Source organism: Heptranchias perlo, chromosome 1 (genome assembly GCF_035084215.1).
Source record: "Heptranchias perlo isolate sHepPer1 chromosome 1, sHepPer1.hap1, whole genome shotgun sequence".
Taxonomy (NCBI): domain Eukaryota; kingdom Metazoa; phylum Chordata; class Chondrichthyes; order Hexanchiformes; family Hexanchidae; genus Heptranchias; species Heptranchias perlo.
Genome location: NC_090325.1, coordinates 16,364,301 through 16,389,118, shown reverse-complemented (window position 1 = coordinate 16,389,118; position 24,818 = coordinate 16,364,301). Strand labels below are relative to the sequence as shown.

General features: G+C 44.8%; 1 protein-coding gene across 1 annotated transcript; it reads right to left on the bottom strand.

Moving 5' to 3' along the window:
• Positions 1 to 332: 332 nt before the first annotated feature.
• rpia (ribose 5-phosphate isomerase A (ribose 5-phosphate epimerase)) lies at positions 333 to 24,157 on the bottom strand. The gene is made up of 9 exons (XM_067981919.1): positions 23,827 to 24,157; positions 21,856 to 21,916; positions 20,233 to 20,288; positions 18,947 to 19,006; positions 13,780 to 13,844; positions 13,015 to 13,083; positions 11,174 to 11,315; positions 4,156 to 4,255; positions 333 to 1,779 (listed from the first exon to the last, which is right to left on the bottom strand). Exons 1-9 carry the CDS (start codon positions 24,070 to 24,072, stop codon positions 1,682 to 1,684), a joined length of 897 nt encoding a protein of 298 aa, XP_067838020.1. The 5' UTR covers positions 24,073 to 24,157; the 3' UTR covers positions 333 to 1,681.
• Between the last annotated feature and the right edge of the window lie 661 nt (positions 24,158 to 24,818).

Sequence of the window (24,818 nt, the reverse complement as noted above, 5' to 3'; positions counted from 1 at the left end):
CTCTTGGGGGAAGGAGTGGATATTAGAAGAAATATTAAAAAGGATACACAGAGCACATCTGCCCCAATGGGTTCCTGAAGCTAAACGTGCAGGTCAAGACCCCCAACCCATTTTCTCCTAGTCATAGATGGGGTTCCACAGTTGGTCACAACACCCATTAGATCAGGTAACTCTGCACAGGCCTGTATGGCTCCACTACTCCCCGGATAAACCCAGTGAGCTAGCAGGGGGGGGGGGGTTAATAAAAGTGACAGTTTCACAAATCGCAGGCCATGCCTTTGAAAAGAGTGCGCGCACAGGAGTTCAACATATTCCCAGGAAAGACAGGTGAGTAGAGTTACATTCTTTTTATTGAACGTACAAACAATATGTTCATTGATCTGTTTAAAAAGGTGTTGCACCAAAATAAAATACACACCCACACACACACACTGCTGGAAAAAAAAATCCAAGAGTGGTGAATTTCTAAAATTACACATTTATATAAAAAAGATATTTTGTTTTCTGCTGAACCCAGTTAACAGAGGGCTCCGGAAGACATGCCAACCATGAAACAGAGCTAGCTGTAGGCAGTGTGCTACAGCACAAAAACGTTAAACAGTAAACTCACCGCTTTTAAACCAAGCAAAATCTAAGGCGATCGGAACTTTAAGGCAGTCACACGACTGACCACCTCGATTAGGCTCCAGACAACAGTCGAACGACATAAAAATCAGTAAATACCAAACCAGTCCCCAGAGTGCACCAAACATGCTACTAACATGCAGGTGTCCCTTCATCCAGGAATCTGTTTGTTTCAGTTAACTGGCGTACACACTGGGGGGTCAGCCGTGACTGAGGTCGGAGGGAGTCTCACTAGCAGGGCCCCCTTACGTAAATAAAAAAAAATTCACTTCTTGCTCCTTCAAACTTTTATGTAATGCTGATACCAGTCCCTGGGTAGAGTGGATGGGAGGAGTCACTGAACGCAAACACATACAACTGGCCTCCACAATGCCCCGCCGAGTTAAACGATGGTAGTAACATTCCAAATCAGCACCTCGGCAAAACCATCAGGACTCGGGTGGGGTACAAGTACCGGGGACAAAAATACTTTGTTAACACAAGAAGATCGGATGACGAAGAGTCTGTGGCTCATTTGTCCGTGAATACCAAACCCCACTGACTTGCAAGAAGTCCTGGCTGCATTTCCTTTCCTCATCTCCTGAACACAGTGACCCAGGTCCGTGGGCACAGTTTGATATTTGAAACGGGTTCCCCAAAAGGCGCATATTTCCATATTCTGCAGAGAGTTACGTCTGGGCTGGGCTGTTACGTAATCTTCCTGCGGCCAAAGCAGGGAGTCAACCGATTCCACCTTCAGGCCTGGTAGTCAAGTCTACTGTCTGGTAACTTCAAGGTAGCGGAGCTGCCAAGAATCTGCGCTACCCAGGGGAAACCATGCACCCCCCACCCCCTGATATAATAATTCAGTATAAGGCAAGTGACATTAGCCACATGAGAAAGTACAAAGGACTTGCCAGTGGCTTCTTTCATATATAAAAAAACAAGCAATGCAATTTTAAAAAATGAACTGTAAATAAGATATTTGGCAGGACAACTCATTGCTGATTAGGATCCAAACATTTAAGGCAAGGTGATCCTTCACAGTTAAGGAAAACTCGGGTCACGTCGCTCTTCATCAGTGCGAACGTCTCTCTCGGGAGCAGACGGATCCATCCTCCAGGCCAAAGTAAACCCGCTCCGCCATGCCGATGAATAAACCTGTCTCTACCACTCCTGCAGGGACACAGAGACTTTTTAAAAAAAGTACAGCATATTCACCAGCATTTCAGGCCCTTATTTTTTTTTCAATTAATTCTTGGGATGTGGGATAAGGCCGGCATTTGCTGCCCAACCCTCGAGAAGGTGGTGGTGAGCCGCCTTCTTGAACCGCTGGAGTCCGTGTGAAGGTCATCTCAGTGCTGTTTGTTAAAGAGTTCCAGGATTTTGACCCAGGGATGAAGAAGGAATGGGCGATATATCTCCAACTCAGGATGGTGTGAGACTCAGAGGGGAAATTGGAGGTAATGGGTGTTCCCATGTACCTGCTGACCTCTCCCCTTTTTCCTCCTGAAGGTGTCAAGATGCCAAGAGCCACCCAGTGCCTTGCTCAAAAGTAGCCGAGACAACGAGGTTTAGCAGGGTATCTGACTACAACTGTCGTCACTCGACCACAAAGGTGTACCTTCCAGCAGAGATAACTGGACAGCAATCCCGATGAGGAGTCCTGGCCTCCTCCCCTCTCCTCCATGAGTCCACTCCATCACCAATGAGTTACCTCACCAGCCACTGTGGACTTCTGAATTTTGGCCTGAAAAAACAGGTTAAAATTTGGCTTTGACACCAGAGTTAAGGAACCGCGGTGAACCCCACTGTTCCCAATAGGTTAAGGATCAGATCTACACGGCCAGTTTCCCAGGTGTAACCCTGGTTTTTGGAACAGATGGTCAGAGAGTGACGGTACCAGAGACTAGTAAAGATTTTCTAGATGAAATAAAACAAATGGTGGGAAATAGGTGGGAATTATTATAAAATAAAAGCCAAAATAGCAAATATTGAAGATAGAATACCTCAAAAACAAAAAAAAGTCAACTCCGGACATCTCATTAGTATCTTTACTGCAATCTCAGGACAGTTTTCAGCCCAAATGTGCAGGAGCTGGGGGGGGAAAAAAAAAGCTGACTGGTCCAGGAAGCAATGAATTCCTCGGAGCTGACATAAGATTCAACTTGCAGACTTTAAAATAAGTTGTTTGCCACCAGATGCTGTTTTTTTTTTCCAGTTAAAAAAAAAAATTATTACGCTTAATTCCTTCAAGCGAGAGCTGGACCTGTTTCTGTCCAGAGCGGAGAACACCTCATACAAAAAAGGTAAGTACGGCAAAGAATTTTCAGGGCCAGAGTGATCTCCGGGACTAGTTTCCATCACCATGTGGTGGGTGGGGGTAGTCGGAGAGGAATTTTCCAGATGGTTCCCCCACCTCCCCCCCGAAATTGGCCTGGATTTTTAATCTGGTTTTTCGCCCCTCCCAAGAGATCACATGGTTTTGGATGGGGTGTACATATTATGATACACAAGCTATCACAATTGTGTGGGACAGGCTGGGAGGACCAAAGGGTTTTATCCTGTCTGTCATTGTTCGTATAGCTCCTTGTGCTACCCATTGGGCCAGTAATGCAGAGGCCTGGGCTAATAATCCAGAGAAAGCGAGTTCAAATCCCATCACGGCAGTTTGAGAATTTTTAAATTCAGTTCACAAAAAGCATTATGGAATTAAAAAGCTGGTATCGGTAAAAGTGACCGTGAAACTGTCGGATTGTTGTAAAAACCCCCACTGGTTCACTAACCTCCTTTAGGGAAAGAAACCTGTCGCCCTCGTCCAGTCTGGTCGAGATGTGACTCCAGTCTCACACTTACCTGGTTGACTCTTAACTGCCCTCTGAAATGGCCCAGCAAGTCCCCTCAATTGTATGAAACCATTGGGCAACTGGGGATGGGCAATAATTGGCAACAACGCCCACATCCCGGGAATGAGGAAAAAACATGATGCAGATTTGCAAAACAGACAGCACAGACTCAGAAGATGGACAGACAATTTAGATCAACTACTTCATACAGAGGGCGGTGAATAAATGGAGCAGACAGCTTGGGAATGTAGGCACTGTCAGTAAATTGGAGAGAACTGGATATAAATATTTGGCATAGAAAGGGGTGCAGGAGCACACTCGCTCACGAGTGACAGAGGAAAAGAGTGCACATAAGAATGAGCATGTGACAGAGACAGCGAGAGCAAGTGAAAGAGAAACAGAGAGGACATGAAAGACAGCGAGAGGATACGTATGAGACACACAGAGAGAGCACATGAAAGAGCGAGAGCACACAAGAGTGGAAGAGAAGAGAAATAAATAAATAAAATAAAGTATCTTAAACTCAGACCTACCAGATGCAATGGTGTTTTCTGGTCCTGTCCATTCACATTCCTATTAGGAGGCATGTTATGGGCACTGATAAAGGTGTTACTGTGATAACTGAGCAATTTGGGACACAGGTAGGGGTTACTGCTAACTAAACACAAAAATTAAAGCAGGATTTCTACAGTTAGAACTTGCCTACCTGGAATCATTTTAATGCCCACATTCACATTCTTCCAGTCAGAAATGTTACCAAACTTCCAATCCAGGATAAAATTGCCATTATCCGTCACGACTGGTCCCTAGAATAAACCACCAACACACAAACAGTTTCATTCTCAATCCATACAGACCCAAGTCCTCTACAACTTAGAAGAGGTTTCTGCGAACCCTCTCCAAGGTGCTGACTTGCTATGTAACAATTCCACGGGGACAGCAACGGCTCAGTCAGTAGCACTCTGACCCGAGTCAGAAGATTGTGACTTGAGCACAAAGTCTAGGCTGACACTCCAGTGCAGGACTAAGGGAGTGCTATCATCTTTTGGATGAAACGTTAAACCATCTACCCTCTCAGGTGGATGTAAAAGATCTCAGCACTTTTTCGAAGAAGAGCAGGGGAGTTCCCTCCGGTGTCCTCGCCAACATTTGTCCCTCAATCAACATCACTGACACAGAGATTATGTTTGTGGAACCTTGCTATGTGCAAATTGGTTGCCACATAGGAACAGGAGTAGGCCATTCAGCCCCTCGTGCCTGCTCCGCCATTTGATAAGATCATGGCTGATCTGTGATCTAACTCCATATACCTACCTGCCTTTGGCCCATATCCCTTAATACCTTTGGTTGTCAAAAAGCTATCTATCTCAGATTTAAATTTAGCAATTGAGCTAGTATCAATTGCCGTTTGCGGAAGAGAGTTCCAAACTTCTACCACCCTTTGTATGTAGAAATGTTTTCTAATCTCACTCCTGAAAGGTCTGGCTCTAATTTTTAAGACTGTGCCCCCTACTCTTAAAATCCCCAACCAGCAGAAATAGTTTCTCTCTATCCACCCTATCTGTTCCCCTTAATATCTTATAAACTTCGATCAGATCACTCCTTAACCTTCGAAACTCCAGAGAATCCAACCCCAATTTGTGTAATCTCTCCTCGTAACTTAACCCTTGAAATCCGGGTATCATTCTAGTAAACCTATGCTGCACTCCCTCCAAGGCCAATATGTCCTTCCAAAGGTGCGGTGCCCAGAACTGCTCACAGTACTCCAGGTGCGGTCTAACCAGGGTTTTGTATAGCTGCAGCATAACTTCTGCCCCCTTGTACTCTAGTCCTCGAGATATAAAGGCCAGCATTCCATTAGCCTTCTTGATTATTTTCTGCACCTGTTCATGACACTTCAATGATCTATGTACCTGAACCCCTAAGTCCCTTTGGACATCCACTGTTTTTAACTTTTTACCATTTAGAAAGTACCCTGTTCTATCCTTTTTTGATCCAAAGTGGATGACCTCACATTTGTTTACATTGAATTCCATTTGCCACAGTTTTGCCCATTCACCTAATCTATCAATATCCCTTTGTAATTTTATGTTTTCATCTACACTGCTTACAATGCCACCAATCTTTGTGTCATCGGCAAACTTAGATATGAGACTTTCTATGCCTTCATCTAAGTCGTTAATAAATATTGTGAATAATTGAGGCCCCAAGACAGATCCCTGCGGGACTCCACTAGTCACATCCTGCCAATGTGAGTACCTTCCCATTATCCCTACTCTCTGTCGCCTTTCGCTCAGCCAACTTCCTTACCAAGTCCGTACTTTTCCCTCGATTCCATGGGCTTCTATCTTAGCTAACAGTCTCTTATGTGGGACCTTATCAAATGCCTTCTGGAAGTCCATATAAATAACATCCATTGACATTCCTCTGTCCACTACTTTAGTCAACTCTTCAAAAAATTCAATCAGGTTTTCAGGCACGACCTACCTTTCACAAATCCATGCTGGCTCTCTCTGATTAACTGAAAATTCTCGAGGTGTTCAGTCACCCTATCCTTAATTATAGACTCCAGCATTTTCCCCACAACAGATGTTAGGCTAACTGGTCTATAATGCCTTGGTTTCCCTCCCTCTCCTTTCTTAAAAAGCAGAGTGACATGTGCAATTTTCCAATCTAGAGAACTTTGAAAGATTATAGTTAGGGCATCCGCAATGTGCTCACCTACTTCCTTTAAAACCCGAGGATGGAAACCATCTGGTCCTGGGGATTTGTCACTCTTTAGTGCTATTATTTTCTTCATTACTGTTGCTTTACTTATGTTGATTTTAATCGAGTTCCTGTCCCCGATTCAATATAAGTTTTCTTGGGAATTCCGGCATGCTATCCTCTTTTTTGGCTGTAAATACTGACGCAAAGTAATTGTTCAACATGTCCGCCATTTCCCCATTGTCAATGACAATATCCCCACTTTCTGTTTTTAAGTTCACGTTTCCTATATTACAACAGTGTGTTAATTGTATCCATGTGACATATCAATTAGTGTTAATTGTATTCAGGTGGTGGGTATCCATATACGAACGCGCTTATCTAGGGTGTGGTGTGTGGAATGTGGATCTCTGAATAAAGGCTTGGAAGCAACTGAAGACCAGGCTCTAGTATTCTATTCTTCACCATCGGTCTATCCAGTTTAGAACAGTGACTACACTTCGATAGTTCTCCATTGGCTGTCCTGAGGTCGTGAAAGGCGTTATGTAAATGAAAGTCTCAGTTGCTTGCCTCCCACCTGCCCCACTGGTACCTCACTTAAGTGGCTAATTCTCTGTGTGTAACCCTGAACAAGAAATGTCAGGAGGACATTCGACCACAGGGGTGGGAAGTTAAGCACATATTGCGACCAAGTCCTATGCTCTCCTTACACAGTACACATACAAATGGGATCCCAGCATGAATCATTCGATAGTGTTCAGGAGTAGAAATCGTGGTCAACCTCCCCCTCCCTAACCCAGGAGTGTCTAGACCAAATCTAGCATTCCTACTGCCACCCCTGGCTGGAGGTTAGCAAACTCAGCACTGACTGCACAGCTTGCACCCGTGATATGCTCCTCCTGCACTATGTGGGAAGTCATGGACGCTACCAGTGTCCCTGACGACCATGTGTGCAGGAAGTGTGTCCAGCTGCAGCTACTGGCTAACCGTATTTCGGAGCTGGAGCTGCGGGTGGACTCACTGTGGAGCATCCGCTATGCTGAGACTATCGTGGATAGCACGTTCAGTGAGGTGGTCACACCGCAGGTAAAGATTACGCAGATAGAAAGGAAATGGGTGACCGCCAGGCAGAGTAAAAGGACGAGGCAGGTAGAGCAGGAGTCCCCAGGGGCCATCTCCCTCTCAAACAGATATACCACTTTTGATACTGTTTGGAGAGATGGCTTATCAGGGGAAAGCAGCAAGAGCCAAGTTCGTGGCACCACGGGTGGCTCTGCTGCACAGGAGGGGAGGAAGAAGAGTGGCAGGGCTATAGTGATAGGGGATTCAATTGTAAGGGGAACAGATAGGCGTTTCTGCGGCCGCAAATGTGGCTCCAGGATGGTATGTTGCCTACCTGGTGCTGGGGGTCAAGGATGTCATGGAGCGGCTGCAGAGCATTCTGGAGGGGGAGGGTGAACAGAGGTCGTGGTCCATATTGGTACCAACGATATAGGTTTTAAAAAAGGGATGAGGTCCTGCAAGGTGAATTTAAGGAGTTAGGAGATAAATTAAAAAGCAGGACCTCAAAAAGGTAGTGATCTCAGGATTACTACCGGTGCCACGTGCTAGTGAGTATAGGAACAGGAGAATAGACAGGATGAATGCGTGGCTGCAGGGATGGTGTAGGAGGGAGGGATTTAGATTCCTGGGACAATTGGGACCGGTTCTGGGGAAGGTGGGACCTGTACCAGCGTGACGGGTTACACCCGAGCAGGACCGGGACCAAAGTCCTCGCGGGGGTGTTTGCTAGTGCTGTTGGGGAGGGTTTAAACTAGAGTGGCAGGATGATGGGAACCTGAGCGGGGAGTCAGAAGGGAGTAAATTTGAGAGCAGCAAGAGAGGGGAAGACCCAAGGGAAATTTACAATACAAATAGTACAAACAGTTGTTCAAGAACAAGTGAAAGGGAAAAGCGTAGAGCAGCGGAAAGAAAGTGTACTTTAGGCACTACAGATAAAGTGAAAACTAGAAGGCATAAAGAGATTAACCCAGCATCAAAGCTGAAGGTCAAGCTAGGGTGTGTGGCCCAACTAAGAGTTCTATGTACAAATGCACGGAGTATAAGGAATAAATTAAATGAACTACAGGTTCAAATTCAAATTGGAGGGTATGACATGATAGCTATTACTGAGACATGGCTGCAGGATGGTCAGGATTGGGAACTAAATATACCAGGTTATAAGGTCTACAGGAGAGATAGGGAAAATGGAAGAGGGGGAGGAGTAGCCTTAGCGATTAGAGATGAAATCACTTCAATGATAAAAGGAGGATATAACGAGAGGTAAGCAGCCAACAGAGACCTTATGGGTTGAAATGAGAAATAGGAAAGGATCTAAGACTATAGTGGGAGTTGTATATAGGAGCCTTGGCAGCAGCTCTGAAGTGCTAGATTGTATAAATGCAGAGATTAGACAAGCGTGTAACAAAGGCATTGTGGTCTTAATGGGGGACTTTAACCTTCACATAGATTGGGAAAAGCAGACTAGCAACTGTCAGAAAGGTAGTGAATTTCTTGAGTGTGTCCGGGATAGTTTTCTACAGCAAAATGTCCTAGAGGCAACAAGGGGGCAAGCCGTACTAGATTTAGTAATGAGTAATGAACCAGATTTAGTTAACAGCTTAACTGTGCGTGAACATCTATCCAATAGCGATCATAACATGATCGAGTTCAAGGTAGTGTTTGAAAGGGAAAAAAGTGAATCAGCTGCTAAGATTCTAGACTTGGGTAAGGCCAACTTCAATGGGATGAGACAGAGACTGTCCACAGTAAACTGGGCAAATCTGTTAATGGGTAAAACAACTGATGATCAGTGGGAAATGTTTAAAGAAACATTTAACGTGATACAGAATCGGTTTATACCCCTGAGGGGCAAGAACTCTACTTGCCAAAAAAACAGCCATGGACAACTAAAGAGGTAAGGGACAGTATAAGACGTAAGGAAAGGGCATACAAAAAGGCAAAAAAAAGCACAGATCCTGGCGAATGGGAAAGATACAAAGATCAACAAAGGGTCACAAAACAGATAGTAAGAGCTACAAAAAGAATATGAAAAGAAACTTGCAAGGGATATCAAAACCAATACAAAGAACTTTTATAGTTATATTAGGAAAAAGAGGGTGGTCAGAAGCAGTGTTGCCCCCTTAAAAACTGAAAGTGGGGATATTGTCATTAATGGGGAAATGGCGGACATATTGAATAATTATTTTGCGTCAGTATTTACAGTAGAAAGAGAGGATAGCATGCCGGAAATCCCAAGAAAACTAATATTGAATTGGGGACAGGAACTCAATAAAATGAACATAAGTAAAACAACAGTAATGAAGAAAATAATAGCACTAAAGGGTAACAAATCCCCAGGACCAGATGGTTTCCATCCCAGGGTTTTAAAGGAAGGTGGTGAGCACATTGAAAGATTATAGTTAGGGCATCTGCAAAGTTCTCTAGATTCAGGAACTGTCCCTCTAGATTGGAAAAAAGCAGAGTGACATGTGCAATTTAAGAAAGGAGGGAAACCAGGGAATTTTCAACTAGTCAGCCTAACACCTGTTGTGGGGAAAATGCTGGAGTCTATAATTAAGGATAGGGTGACTGAACACCGAGAATTTTCAGTTAATCAGAGAGCCAGCATGGATTTGTGAAAGGTAGGTCGTGCCTGACAAACCTGATTGAATTTTTTGAAGAGGTGACTAAAGTCGTGGACAGGGGAATGTCAATGGATGTTATTTATATGGACTTCCAGAAGGCATTTGATAAGGTCCCACATAAGAGACTGTTAGCTAAGATAGATGCTCATGGAATCGAGGGAAAAGTACGGACTTGGTTAGGAAATTGGCTGAGCGAAAGGAGACAGAGAGTAGGAATAATGGGTAGGTACTCACATTGGCAGGATGTGACTAGTGGAGTCCCGCAGGGATCTGTCTTGGGGCCTCAATTATTCACAATATTTATTGACGACTTAGATGAAGGCATAGAAAGTCTCATATCTAAGTTTGCCGATGACACAAAGATTGGTGGCATTGTAAGCAGTGGAGATGAAAACATAAAATTACAAAGGGATATTGATAGATTAGGTGAATGGGCAAAACTGTGGCAAATGTGAGGTCATCCACTTTGGATCAAAAAAGGATAGAACAGGGTACTTTCTAAATGGTAAAGTTAAAAACAGTGGATGTCCAAAAGGACTTAGGGGTTCAGGTCCATAGATCATTGAAGTGTCATGAACAGGTGCAGAAAATAATCAAGAAGGCAAATGGAATGCTGGCCTTTATATCTAGAGGACTAGAGTACAAGGGGGCAGAAGTTATGCTGCAGCTATACAAAACCCTGGTTAGACCGCACCTGGAGTACTGTGAGCAGTTCTGGGCACCGCACCTTCGGAAGGACATATTGGCCTTGGAGGGAGTGCAGCATAGGTTTACTAGAATGACACCCTGACTACAAGGGTTAAGTTACGAGGAGAGATTACACAAATTGGGGTTGTATTCTCTAGAGTTTCAAAGGTTAAGGGGTGATCTGATCGAAGTTTATGATATTAAGGGGAACAGATAGGGTGGATAGAGAGAAACTATTTCCACTGGTTGGGGATTCTAGGACTAGGGGGCTAAATTTAAATCTGAGAGATAGCTTTTTGGCAACCAAAGCGATATGGGCCAAAGGCAGGTATATGGAGTTAGATCACAGATCAGCCATGATCTTAACAAATGGCGGAGCAAGCACGAGGAGCTGAATGGCCTACTCCTGTTCCTATATTCCTATGATTGTCAGGAGTGGGGTTCGAACACTGGACCTTCCTCGTCTCCCTGATCTGTTCTACACCATTTACCTACTGAGCACTGGGGATGCTCCACATTATGTTTTATTTAACTAAGACTTTCCTTAACGCTCTTAGAGACCCAAAAACCAACAGGTCCCCACTGATCTGCAGGGAATCTGCGGCTGACCCATGGAGGAGAGTCCCCGTTAAGTTCTGCACTTACAGCTTTACTGACAGCCATCCGTAACTGAGCTGCCCCGCCAAACTTAGCGACTATCGCCTTGGTAACTGGCACATAAGCCATTGGGATGACTTCAATCGGAACTCCTCTTTTCCATTTCTCCCCAAGGCTTTTGGAATCCTTCCTAAAATAGAAAAGGAATTAAAAAAGACTAGATCACACAAGTGCTGAATCAAAGCAGCACATGGCATCGTCGTAAGTTGCAGAAACTCCTGGAAACTACAAGAATTTAATGTACAACGAGGCTGGGATTGTGCAGAAAAAAAAACAAATTGCAGAGCTGTACTGAAGTCAATGGTACGAAGGCAAGTTTGTGCCTGATCAGCCTGGAGACCTTACTAGTGGTGTCCCCCAGGGATCAGTCCTAAGCCCGCTACTCTTCACGGTCTTTATTAATGACCTGGACAGTGGCACTGGGGGTACAGTCAGTAAGTGTGCAGATGACACTAAAATCTGTGCAAGAGTTCAGACAGTATAGAATCATAGAAAGGTTACAGCACAGAAGGAGGCCATTGCTGGCTCTATGCAAGAGCCATCCAGCTCGTCCCACTCCCCCGCAGCCCTGCAAATTTTTTCCTATCAAGTACTTATCCAGTTTCCTTTTGAAGGCCATGATTGAATCTGCCTCCACCACCCCCTCAGGTAGTGCATTCCAGATCCTAACCACTCACTGTGTAAAAAAAAAGAGTTTTTCCTCAAGTCACTTTTGGCCGAAGAAACAATCACCATAAATTTATGTTTTTAAAAAAAAATTTGTTCATGGGACGTGGGCGTCGCTGGCGAGGCCAGCATTTAACGCCCATCCCTAATTGCCCTTGAGAAGGTGGTGGTGAGCCGCCTTCTTGAACCGCTGCAGTCCGTGTGGTGACGGTTCTCCCACAGTGCTGTTAGGAAGGGAGTTCCAGGATTTTGACCCAGCGACAATGAAGGAACGGCGATATATTTCCAAGTCGGGATGGTGTGAGACTTGGAGGGGAACGTTCAGGTGGTGTTGTTCCCATGTGCCTGCTGCCCTTGTCCTTCTAGGTGGTAGAGGACGTGGGTTTGGGAGGTGCTGTCGAAGAAGCCTTGGCTAGTTGTTGCAGTGCATCCTGTGGACATGGACAGATCCTGTAACAAGACCATGGGAAGCTTGTAGGTGCGAATGGGTGTGTAGACGGAATGGCATCTTGTCGATTATTCGACTTTTAACTTCACAGGGACACGGGAGATCTGATTTTTATGATGGTTAGGTGTCTAAAGTGGAGGGCGGTTGTATTGATACAAACAGCTGTGCGCAAAAACAACCCTGGAAGGCAACATCTGTCGAAAGGAATATGGCCAGGATGATGGAAAAGTAACATCCACACAGGAGTGTTAGAAGGCCTTTGATAGTCCATGAATTTCTGTTACTGTCTTCAGCCTAAGGTTTTGATTGACAGATCAATCAGGATGTGAAAAACTAAAGTCATTGACAGGAGACATGAAAGGAAGATTAGGTAATGCTAAATCATAACAAAATTGGAAAAAACAATATAAAAATGAGTAGTTGCTGGGAGAGACACCTCAGAATCCGTTTTAAGGTCTGATCAGCCGACAACTTTGCTGTTAACATGTGCGAATTCTCCAGCGAACTCAAGGTTATGTTGTAAGGGCTGCTGTTAAGTGCATGTTTAATTATTGTCTATAATAGTTATGCTTAATAAATATGGGAATATCTACCTTTAATGCTGTGAACCCTATTTTGAGGAGCAGCTGATAAGGAATTCCATCCATCCTCTAACAGCAGGCTCCATTTTTTTTTAATTTAAAGACTAATGACAAATAACCATTGAAGCCCTTACCTGTAATCTGCAACAACAATGAATTTTTTTGCACAACCAGCGACGATCTTCTCCTGAGTCAAGCAACCTCTGTTAGAACAAAAAGGGGGCAGCAGTGTTAACTCAGACAGACACAACCTACCATCTGCATTATCACCAGACTCGGCAAACAAGACAAGGTAGACTGTCTGAATTATCAACGGATACTTTCTGGACAGATGAGGAACGCCATTTGGCCCATGGTAGCTCATTTCCCCCCCCACAAGCCAATCACAGCATCCAACTGCTTCTTCAAACGGTTCCAGGGTTTATGCCTTCACTGGCCGACTCGAAAGTTGTGAAAAATTCTTGTGTGAGACTTATTGGCTGAGTGCCGCATCAAAAGCTCCAGGGAGACGATGGAACTGGAGATCTGAATGATAACAAATCACTCGGCCCAACAAAAGGCTCCCGAATTGCTGGATCATGCAGAGGAGGTTAAACAACGCGAGATGCAAGGTTAAGTGGATATTTTGGAGCATTATTTGATTAATATTTTGGAGGTAGAGCGAATGACTGCAGATCCCCCTCCATAAAGCTGTTCGATTGTTGGGGTAGAGTCAGCACCAGAGCCGACTGTGCTTCATGTGGAAAGAACGGGTGCAATGGGCCCTGCGGCCTGATCTTGTTCCATGGGACATCCAGAGGTTGTGAAAAGCACCATATAAATATAGGTTCGCTCTTTATCTCTCTGCATTTTTCGAAGAGCCATTACAGACGGCATCACAGGTCTTGTGTAACACTCACCCTCCACCTTTGATTAAGTTCAGGTCACAGTCCACCTCATCTGCACCATCAATGGCGACATCGAGCTGCGAGAAGAAAGCAGATCAGTCTATTAAATATGCAGCAATGCAGCCGTCCCCATTAACACTGGCCAGCACATTATCAGAGACACTGTTTTTTTTTTATTATTCATTCTTGGGACATGGGCATCACTGGCAATCCAGCATTTATTGCCCATCCCTAGTTGCCCTTAAGGTGGCGGTGGGCCTTCTTCTTGAACCGCTGCAGTCCGCGTGGTGAAGGTTCTCCCACAGTGCTGTTAGGTAGGGAGTTCCAGGATTTTCACCCAGTGAAGAAAGAACGGCGATATATTTCCAAATCAGGATGGAGAGAGACTTGGAGGCAGGTAATGCAGGAGTCCCTTGAGGGCATCTCGCTCTCTAACCAGTATTCAGTTCTGAATACTGGTGGGGGGGAGGGGGTTCCTCTGCAGAGTGCAGCCAGAGCCAAGACCATAGCACCATGGGTAGCTCAGCTATACTTCCGGGGGGGGGGGGGGGGGGGTGAAAAAAAGAGGGGAAAGGCGAGAAGAGAAAGGTCACGAGAGCAATAGTGATAGGAGATTCCATAGTTAGAGGAGCAAACAGGCATTTCTGCGCCCACAGATGTGATTCCAGGATGGTATGTTATCCTTGACACTGGCACCAGGGAGACATCACTGAGCGGCTGCAGAACATTCTGGAGGCCGGGGGGGGGGGGGGGGGGGGGGGAAGAGGGCGAGGAGTGTGAACAGCCAGAGATGGTGGTCCATGTCGGCACCAGCAACATGGGTGGGAAGAGGGATGAGGTCCTACAGGCAGAGGTTAAGGAGTTACGAAAGAGATCAACAAGCAGGACCTCAAAAAAGGTAGTAATCTCCGGATTACTCCTGATGCCATGCGCTAGTGAGTCTAGAAATAGGAGGATGGAGCAGATGAATGCGTGGCTGGAGAGATGTTGCGGGGGAGGGGGGGGGGGGGGGGGGGGGAGGAATTTAGATTCCTGGGGCATTGGGACCAGTTCTGGGGGAAGGCGGGACCTGTACAGGCCGGATGGATTGCACCTCAACGGAGCTGGGACCAATGTCCTCGCGGGGAGGTTTAAAACTAATGTGGCAGGGGAATGGGCACCAGGATGTAGCATTGGAAAGCGGAAACAAGGGGCACAAAGGATCAGGAGAGAAGGACAGCCCTAGAGTAAAAAATAGTAAGGTATTAGGTGGGGTCAGATCAAGAGAGTACAAGCAAGTCTAAGACAGGTTTGCGGTCCACGTGTGTGAACGCACGAAGTGTGGTAAATAAGGTTGGTGAGCTGCAGGCGCAAATAGCCACATGGGAATATAATGTGGCGATAACGGAGACCTGGCTCAAAGAAGGGCAGGATTGGTTACTATATATTCCTGGATACAAGGTGTTCAGGAAAGATGGGGAAGGAAAGAAAGGAGGCAGGGTTGCAGTATTGATTAAGGAGAATATTGCAGTACTGGAGAGAGAGGATGTCCTGGAGAGGTCAAGGACAGAATCTATTTGGTTAGAGTTAAGAAACAATATAGAGGTGCCATTGCACTACTGGGTGTATTCTATAGGCGACCAACTAGTGGGAAGATATAGAGGAGCAAATTTGCAGGGAAATTACAGATAGGTGCAAAAGCCATAGAGTAGTGATAACCTTCAACTATCCTAAGATAGACTGGGATAACAATACAAGGGGAGGAATTTTTTTTAAATGTGTTCAGGATAGCTTTCTCGACCAGTATGTTTCTGGCCCAACAAGGAAGGAGGCATTGCTGGACTTGGTTCTAGGGAATGAGGTGGGGCAAGTATGTAAGAACATACGAATTAAGAGCAGTAGGCCATTCGGCCCCTCGAGCCTGCTCTGCCATTTGATAAGATCATGGCTGATCTGATTGCAACCGCAACTCTACTTTCCCGCCTACCCACTATAACCTTTGACTCCCTAGTTAATCAGGAATCTGTCCAACTCAGCCTTAAAAATATTCAATGACCCTGCCTCCACCGCTCTCTGGGGGAAGGGAGTTCCACAGACTCACGACCCTCACAAAAAATCTCTCATCTCCGTCTTAAATGGGAGACCCCTTATTTTTAGACTGTGGCCCCTCGTTCTAGTCTCCCCAACAAGTGGAAACATCCTCTCAACATCTACCCCTTCTAGTCCCCTCAGGATCTTGTATGTTTCAACAAGATCACCTCTCATTCTTCTAAACTCCAGTGTATACAGGCCCAACTTGTCCAACCTTTCCAACCTTTCCTCATAAGATAATCCCCTCATCCCAGGAATCAGTCGCGTGAATCTTCTCTGAACTGCCTCCAAAGCAATTATGGTCCTTTCTTAAATAAGGAGACCAAAACTGCACACAGTATTCTAGATGTGGTCTCACCGATGCCCTGTACAACTGTAGCAAAACATCTCTACTTTTATATTCCATTCCCCTTGCAATAAATGACAACATTCCATTTGCCTTCCTAATCACTTGCTGTACCTGCATACTAACTTTTTGAGATTCATGTACTAGGAAAGTATCAGTGGGGGGAGCATTTAGGGAGCAGCGATCATAGTATCATAAGGTTTAGAATAGCTATGGAAAAGGACTCTGACCACTCAAGTAAAAATACTTAATTGGAGGAGGGCCAATTTCAGTGGGATGGGAACAGATCTGGCCTGGGTAAATTGGAATCATAGATTGGCAGGGAAAACTGTAATTGAACAGCGGGCGGCCGTTAAAGAGATGATTCGGGTACAGACAAGGTACATTCCAATGAGGGAGAAAGGTAGGGCAACTGAAGCTAGAGCTCCCTGGATGACAAATGAGATGGAGAATAAGATGAAGCAGAAAAAAGCAGTGTCTGACAGGTATCAGGTTGATAACATAAGTGAGAACCAGAGAGAATAGAATAGAACCAGATAGAAAGTGAAAAAGGAAATAAGAGGGGCAAAGAGTGTGAGAATAGACTCACGACCAACATAACAGGGAATCCAAAAGTGTTCTACTGACATGTTAACAGTAAACGGGTAGTAAGAGGAGGGGTGGGGCCGATTAGGGACCATAAAGGAGATCTACTCATGGAGGCAGTGGGCAATGTTGAGTTATTAAATGAGTACTTAGCATCAGTCTTTACCAAGGAAGAAGATGCTGCCAGAGTCTCGGTAAAGGAAGGTAGTTAATTTATAGTCCATCCAGTATCTTGATAAAGAAGAGGTACTGGAAAGACTGGCTGTACTTAAAATAGGTAAGTCACCTGGTCCAGATGGCACGCACCCTAGGATGCTGAGGGAAGCAATGGGGGAAATTGCGGGAGGTACTGGCCATAATCTTCCAGACATCCTTAGATACAGGGGTGGTGCCAGAGGACTGGAGAATTGCAAATGTTTACATCCTTGTTCAAAAAAAGGTGCAAGATAAACCCAACAACTATAGGCCAGTCGGTTTAACCTCTGTGGTGGGGAAACTTTTGGAAACGATAATCCGGGACAGAATTAATAGTCACTTGGATGAGGGTGCATTAATTAGGGAAAGCCAGCACAGATCTATTAAAGGCAAATTGTGTTTAACCAACTTGATAAAAGTTTTCTGATGAGGTAACAGAGGGTAGATGAGGGCAATGCAGTTGATGGTCAAAGCATTTGATAAAGTGCCACATGGTAGGCTTGTTATTAAGATCACGGCCCATGGAATAAAGGGGGCACTAGCAACATGGATACAGAATTGGCTAAATGACAGAAAACAGTAGCGGTAAACGGTTGTTTTTCAAATTGGAGGGAGGTATGCAGTAGTGTTCTCCAGGGGTCGGTGCTGGGACCACTACTTTTCTTGATATATATTAATGACTTGGACTTGGGAATACACTGCATAATATCAACATTTGCAGATGACGCAAAAGTTAGAAGGGTAGTGAACAATGAGGAGGATAGTAAGAGATATAGACAGGCTCGTGGCATGGCCGGACACGTGGCAGATGAAGTTTAATGCGGAAAAATGTGAGGTGATGTATTTCAGTAGGAAAAACGAGGAGAGACAATATAAACTAGGGGGCACAGTTCTAAAAGGGGTGGAGGAACAGAGGGATCTGTGGATATATGTGCACAAATCGTTGAATATGGCAGGGCAGGTTGAGAAAGCAGTTAAAAAAGCATACGGGATCCTGGGCTTTATAAATAGAGGCATAGAGTACAAAAGTATGGAAGTCATGATGAACCTTTATAAAACACTGGTTCGGCCAGAGCTGGTGTATTGTGTCCAGTTCTGGGCACTGCACTTTAGGAAGGACGTGAAGGCCTTAGAGAGGGTGCAGAGGAGATTTACTAGAATGATTCCAGGAATGAGGGGCTTTAGTTATGTGGATGTTCTCCTTGGAACAGAGACGGTTGCAAGGAGATTTGATAGAGATATTCAAAATCATGAAGGGTCTAGACAGAATAGATAGAGAGAAACTGTTCCCATTGGCAGAAGGGTCAAGAACCAGAGGACATAGATTTAAGGTGATTGGCAAAAAACCAAAAGGTGAAATGAGGAAAAACTTTTTAAAAAAAAAAATAACACAGCGAGTGGTTAGGATCTGGAATACACTGCGAGGGAGTGGTGGAGGCAGATTCAATCTTGGTCTTCAAAAAGGGAACTGGACAAGTTCTTGAAACGAGAAAATGCACAGGGCTACGGGGAAAAAGATGGGGCAGTGGGACGAGCTGGATTGCTCATGCATCGAGCCAACGTGGACTCGATGGGCCGAATGGCCTCCTTCCGTGCTGTAACTTATGATTGGCTTCCCATACATCTGCGGCCTTCCAGGTGGTGGGAAGTCGCGGGTTTGGGAGATGCTGTTGAAGAAGCCTTGGCGCGTTGTTGCAGTTTATCTTGTAGATGGTACACACTGCAGCCATGGTGGTGGAGGGAGCGGAAGTTTAAGGTGGTGGATGGATTAAAGTGGACAAGGTATTTGAGGTGCGGTGTGCCTGGAGCACTGTGCTGTTCAGTACAACATTGGACAATTTGTTCTCTACTGTCTGTGCTACATAGTTGAGTATTCTATTTGCTTTGATGACTGCAGGTCTGCAGCGACTAGACACGTTAAGGCCTCGCCCACCCTCCTCCCAAAACAAAAAAGCAGCACAAGATAGGTAAACCGTTCCCTACCTCAGGGTATCTGTCCAAATCACTGAGTGGCAACTCATGCTGCAGAATCAGTTGACGAGCCTGAAGGAGAAAAGAGAAACAGATACAGTTTGAGTAGAAGCTTCTACATTTACTAATATGGGCTGCGGCCTTACTGTAAGGAAGCTGAAATCTAGCTCTTTTTAAAAAAAATTCATTCGTGGGATGTGGGCGTTGCTGGCAAAGCCAGCATTTATTGCCCATTCCTTATTGCCCTGGAGAAGGTGAGCCACCTACTTGAACCGCTGCAGTCCGTGTGGTGAAGGTTCTCCCACAGTGCTGTTAGGAAGGGGGTTCCAGGATTTTGACCCAGCGACGATGAAGGAACGGCGATATATTTCCAAGTCGGGATGGTGTGTGACTTGGAGGGGAGCTCTTGTATAAAAAGGGTCCATTAACAGTCACAGGAGCACCACACACACCAATCTTTTGGTCATTAACAGGGAACACTCACATATTTACACCATAAACACAGACTTACGTGCTTTCTGAAAGAACAGGTTGCTTAACCTTATGCTACCTTTGTATTCAAGATAAGCCAGGGCCTGCAATTGATAAACTACAATTGACCTTATTGTCACTCGAGTTAAGGAGGGAAAAATTATTGGCTTGGGTTCCTATTGCTGATCACTGTCCATTGACCCATGTGGAAAGCATTGGGTGAGGATAGGATTGGACGGGGCTGCAACTCTTCCTCTCCCACAGTCAGTCAAACATCCCGCTCCCATATACTGCCCAGGTCAATCGTGAAGAGGGTCTAACTTGGGTGAGGAACTGGAGGACTTTCTGAAAACAACGTGGGGGAGGAAAACACAGCCTCCCCTGCATTTCATTCCTTACACAAGAGATGCTACATCCAAAAAAAAATGGCCATGACTGACTGTGAGCAACATTTCCACCACCCCCCACACACTTTCCTTAGTCCAGAGGCACCAAAGTCACCAGCTGAGATAACTCCACACAGATCAGAGGTCAAACCTGGAACTGTCATACCAGCATACAAAAAAATGACAGGCAGGAAGAGACCAGCTGGTCCATCAAGGCTGAGCCACTGCAAAAATGACAAAAAAAACCCCCAGGGCCATTTGAGGGGGGGAAAAAAAAAACTGGCAAATTCTACCTCGACCCCCTCAGGTGCTCGCTACAGCTCATAGTTCCACAGCGTGCAGCGCATTATCGTCATGCCATTGGTAGAAACTTCATCTTGTGTTTGAAATTGCAAAGTATACAGGATGCTGGTGCTCCAACAGAATTAACTTAAATCTCACCTGGAAGGAGGTAGGGACGCACACAACTTTCAGATTCTCGTCTCGAACCCGTTTAGCTGCAGAGAACAGAAACAGTGGTTATTAAAAGAGCGGACCGTACCAGGAATCTAGTCCAGTGTGCTCTCCTCATACAAGAGGATGACTCAACAGGTCAGGTCATAGACATTGTAAATATTATATACACACATAACCAACCAGTAAAATACCCTTACACTATTAACCCTCTTACACCAGTTCACAATTGTGAACACTTCCATTATACCTCCCCCTTAACCTTCTCTGCTCTAGTAAATACAATCCTAGTTTTTCCAAGTCTCTCACCATAACTATATCCTCTTACCCCTAGTATCATCCCAGTAAATCAACACTTTCTTCAACACCTCCAACATCCTTTCTATAATCCTATCCTTGCTTTTGTATTTAATGCCCCTAAATATAAAACTGAATCCCATAGGCCCTTTTCCTTACATCACAACAGTGATTACACTTTGAAAAATACTCCACTGGCTTTGTACGTCCTGAGGTCATGGAAAGTGCCACATAGAAGTTCTTTCTTTGCATGGCTTTTTTAACCAGCCATCCTGCTTTTAAAGCTCTGTATCAGCACCTCTAGATTTCTGTTCTTTCACTCCATTGAGAACTTGACCACTTAGGGTATATTCTCATTCTCGGTTCTGTTTTCCTAAAAAGTGTACAGCAAGCAAGAAAGAGAACTTGCATTTAGATAGCACCTTTCACAACCTCAAGGTGTCCTAAAACACTTTACAGCCAATGAAATACTTGAAGTGCAGTCATTGTTGCAACGTAGAGAAACACGGCAGCCAATTTGCACACAGCAAGCTCCCACAAACAGCAAAGAGATAAATGACCAGATAATATGTTGGTTGAGGGATAAATGTTAACCAAAACAAATGATATTACTCCCAACATATCTGGATTTTTTGACCACTACTCCAAAGAAAGGATTTGGAAAGAGAGTGTGTTACTTTTAACATTGGATTTTTAACTTGAAGGGGAAAAATTTGCTGAGCTATGGGAAAGAGCAGGGGAGTGGGACTAATTGGACAGTTCTTTCAAAGAGCCGGCACAGGCATGACAGGCCAAATGGCCTCCTTCTGAGCTGTATCATTCTTTAATTCTATAAAGGAAGGCACCAAGTTGAAAGGTGGTCAATATGCTAAATAGAAGTTGTCTACCCCAGTAACTAAACAATAAACGATAAATGATTTGTCAACCTCTGGATATTCAGAAACATACCTCAATCATGTTGGAACTTTCAAAAGGATTATATACTTGAAAAGGAAAAATTTGCAGGACAGTGGGGAAAGAGTAGGGGAATAGAATTAATTGGAAAGTCGATCAAAGGGTTGGCACAGGTACGATGGGCTGAATGGCCTCCTTCTGTGCTGTACGATTCTAACTAGCTCAGCACAGATCCTGGGATCAAACCTGAAACTTCCCTGATCTATGGCTCAGATGCTCACTGGATAAACTCACGAAGCAATGGTGTGGGGTTGGGGGAAGAGGAACTATAAAGAGTTTCTTACAGACAAGGATCAGAGTCAACAAAAAAAGTTAATTTTATTACCTGCACACCTACTAGAAATCATACTCAGCACCCACCTATTCTGTCCACGGCATAGACTATTGTGGATCCACTCCCGATACCCAACGCTTGGTTGTTCTAGGACAGAAAGACAATACAGAGTCAGTGGGTTCACGTTAAAGTGACGCTGTAATTCATGTTGCCAAAAAAAGTGTGTCAGGTGTAACTGTTCTCACTGTAAATGTTCACACACAAAAACACGTTTCCAGGCTATGCAATTTTCTGTAATGGTGTGTTGGAGCCCGCTCCTTGCAATGCCATACAAGTGTCAGCTCAAGGCATTTCTGACAGTATTACCCTGCTCCTATTTGCAGATGATACTGTGTTGTTGGCAGAGTCACTTGAGGATCCAGTACTCTCCTTGCCATCTTGAACAATGGGCAAACACCAATGGGATATGGTGGTACATGGCCCCAAGTATGGTACTATGGCTTTACAAGGCTCAAGAGCAGATCTCAAACATATTGATTGGAAGATACAGGGGGCATGTGTCCTAAATGTTAATTCAGATCAGTACCTGGGGCTCCTGGTCAATGCCCACTTTAGCCTGGACACAGTCCTTCAGGACCACAGTTAAAAAGACAAAGACTACTTTGATCCTTCAATGACAGCAAGATACCAATCAATGTAAGCTGAGCTTGTGGCGTATAAGACACAGTTCAAACATTTCACCTTCAAGGTTCAAAGCTTTTAGACATGCAGCAGAAGGGTTTCCTTTGGTCCGTGTAAAAGATACACGAACAAGTAGTGGATTTGTTGACAAATAGGGAACAGCGTTGCAGGGAAGAAGGGCTCCTGCCTACACCAAATGGTCACCGAGCGCTCTGAAAGGGATGTAAGCCTGCCCGCCGCTGCTTGACAACGAGAACTCTGGTTTGTTACATTTACTTGAAGGAAGGTAATGAAACTCAAACAGAGAAGACTGTGGAAGGTAGTCATTCACAGTTGTAAATTATATATAGACTTTACAGCACAGAATCAGGCCATTTGGCCCAACTGGTCTATGCTGGTGGTTATGCTCCAAACTAGATGCCTCTCACCCTGCTTCATCTATCCCTATCAGCATAACCTTCTATTCCTTTCTCCCTCATGTGTTGGTCTGGCTTAAATGCATCTATGCTATTCACCTCAACTACTCCACGTGGTAGCAAATTCCACATTCTAACCACTGAATAAAGAACTTTCTCCTGAATTCCCTATTGGATTTATTGGTGATTATCTTATATTTTTGGCCCCATTGCTTTGGACTCCCCCACAAATGGAAACACTAAGTCTACCCTATCAACCCCCTTCACAATCCCAAAGACCTCAATCAGGTCACCTCTCAATCCTCTTTTCTAGAGAAAAGAGCCCCAGCCTGTTCAGTCTTTCCTGATAGTAATAAATGAGCTTCCCTCAATCCAGTTTGTTTTGTGAGCAGTGGTCTACAAATTTCAAAAGTGTCAATCACACACCAAAAACTCTTTCCCCTTTCTCCCCCCTCCCAGTTCTTTTGGATCTTACAAGGAAGAGGCACTATAATTTTTGGAAAAAAAATATCAGCTGCAAAGGAACTTAAAAACCCATTCACTTCTCTCTCTCCTGCACCCAGTGCAGTTTTGGACTTGATATGAAGGTGGTATCTTTAAGCCAGTCTTTTAAAAAAAGGGGGGGAAAAATAAAAGTAAACATTTTACAGAAAAAACGTTACTTAGCTCTCCCTGCCTACTCAGTGGCAAGCAACTTGGCTTTGCACAATCACTATCCTGTGCCCCAGGTGCTAACGCTAAACTAAAGCTTCAAGTAGGAAAATAGCAAAAAATATTCTACTGTTATGATTCTATTACAATGCATATGCCCAACCCCCCTGGATTGGCTACCATGCAGTTTAGCACCGTACAGAGAGAGAGAGAGAGAGATATCAAACCCTGGTAAAGTTGACGGTGTAAATTAAGAGGTAGTTTTGCTCTAAATTAAAAGGCAATACATTCATTGAAAGCTTTACTCACTTGCACATGATTATCCACTGCCATGTAACCAGCCTTTTTCTTTGCTGCTTCTTCCTGCATGCCTGCGCTCAACTTCCTCCTCGGTATCAGTGACTGCTGCAAGCGGTATCGGCGCGGACCTGCCTGTAACCCCAGCCCCAAATACGCGAGTCCAGGAAGCCTCAGCCACATTGCCACTCCCCGGCTGAACCTCCCTTCCCCACACTCGGGAGCAAGCGGGGCACTGCAGCTCCCCGCCCGCTTCATCTGGGAAATGTAGTCCTCCCTGAGCAACCAGGCCGAGGACTACAACTCCCAGCTTGCATTGACTTGACTTGACTTGAAAGGTCAATTGGTTTATACATTAAAGTTTGTGCTAATTTGTGACAGTAACTGTTGGGAGCTGCTGCTGCTGCTGCGGTCACTTTGCAGCTCGTTAAACCTTTTTAAAAGTGGAAGGATGATCTCAGAGTTAATTGCTTTAAAGGTGGATTCTCTTCTTAAAGGGCTATTGATACTTGGGATGGAGTAGAAAGGGGATAATTTTGTCTTTTCGTGGGGGGGGGGGGGTGGGGGTGTTGGCACAGAGCAGTGTGCAGGAATGGCAGTGGTGAGTTTTTGGCATATGCACATCCACTGGGGGTTGAGGGGAGATGTTGATCACACCCCTCCAAAAATTTTAGCTACTGAGTTACAAATTAGAAAGAACAAAGTTACATTTATATAGCATTCTAAGGGCGTCCCAAAACGCCAATGGGTTATTTTTGAATTGCTGCTGTCATGTCAATAAACACATCAACCAATTCTCACGCATTACAGTCTCGCAAAAAGCGAATTAATGACTGGGCATGCCATGTTTCAGGATTTCTTTGGACCATTTTTCCACACAAAGGACTCGGAGAAAAAAAAAATCTTACTTTTTAAAGCGTTGGGTGTTAAAAGCAAAATAGATCTGTACAGGTTGAGGAGGTAGGGCACAGGCTGCAGCCTTTTGGACAATGTACATTAAAGCC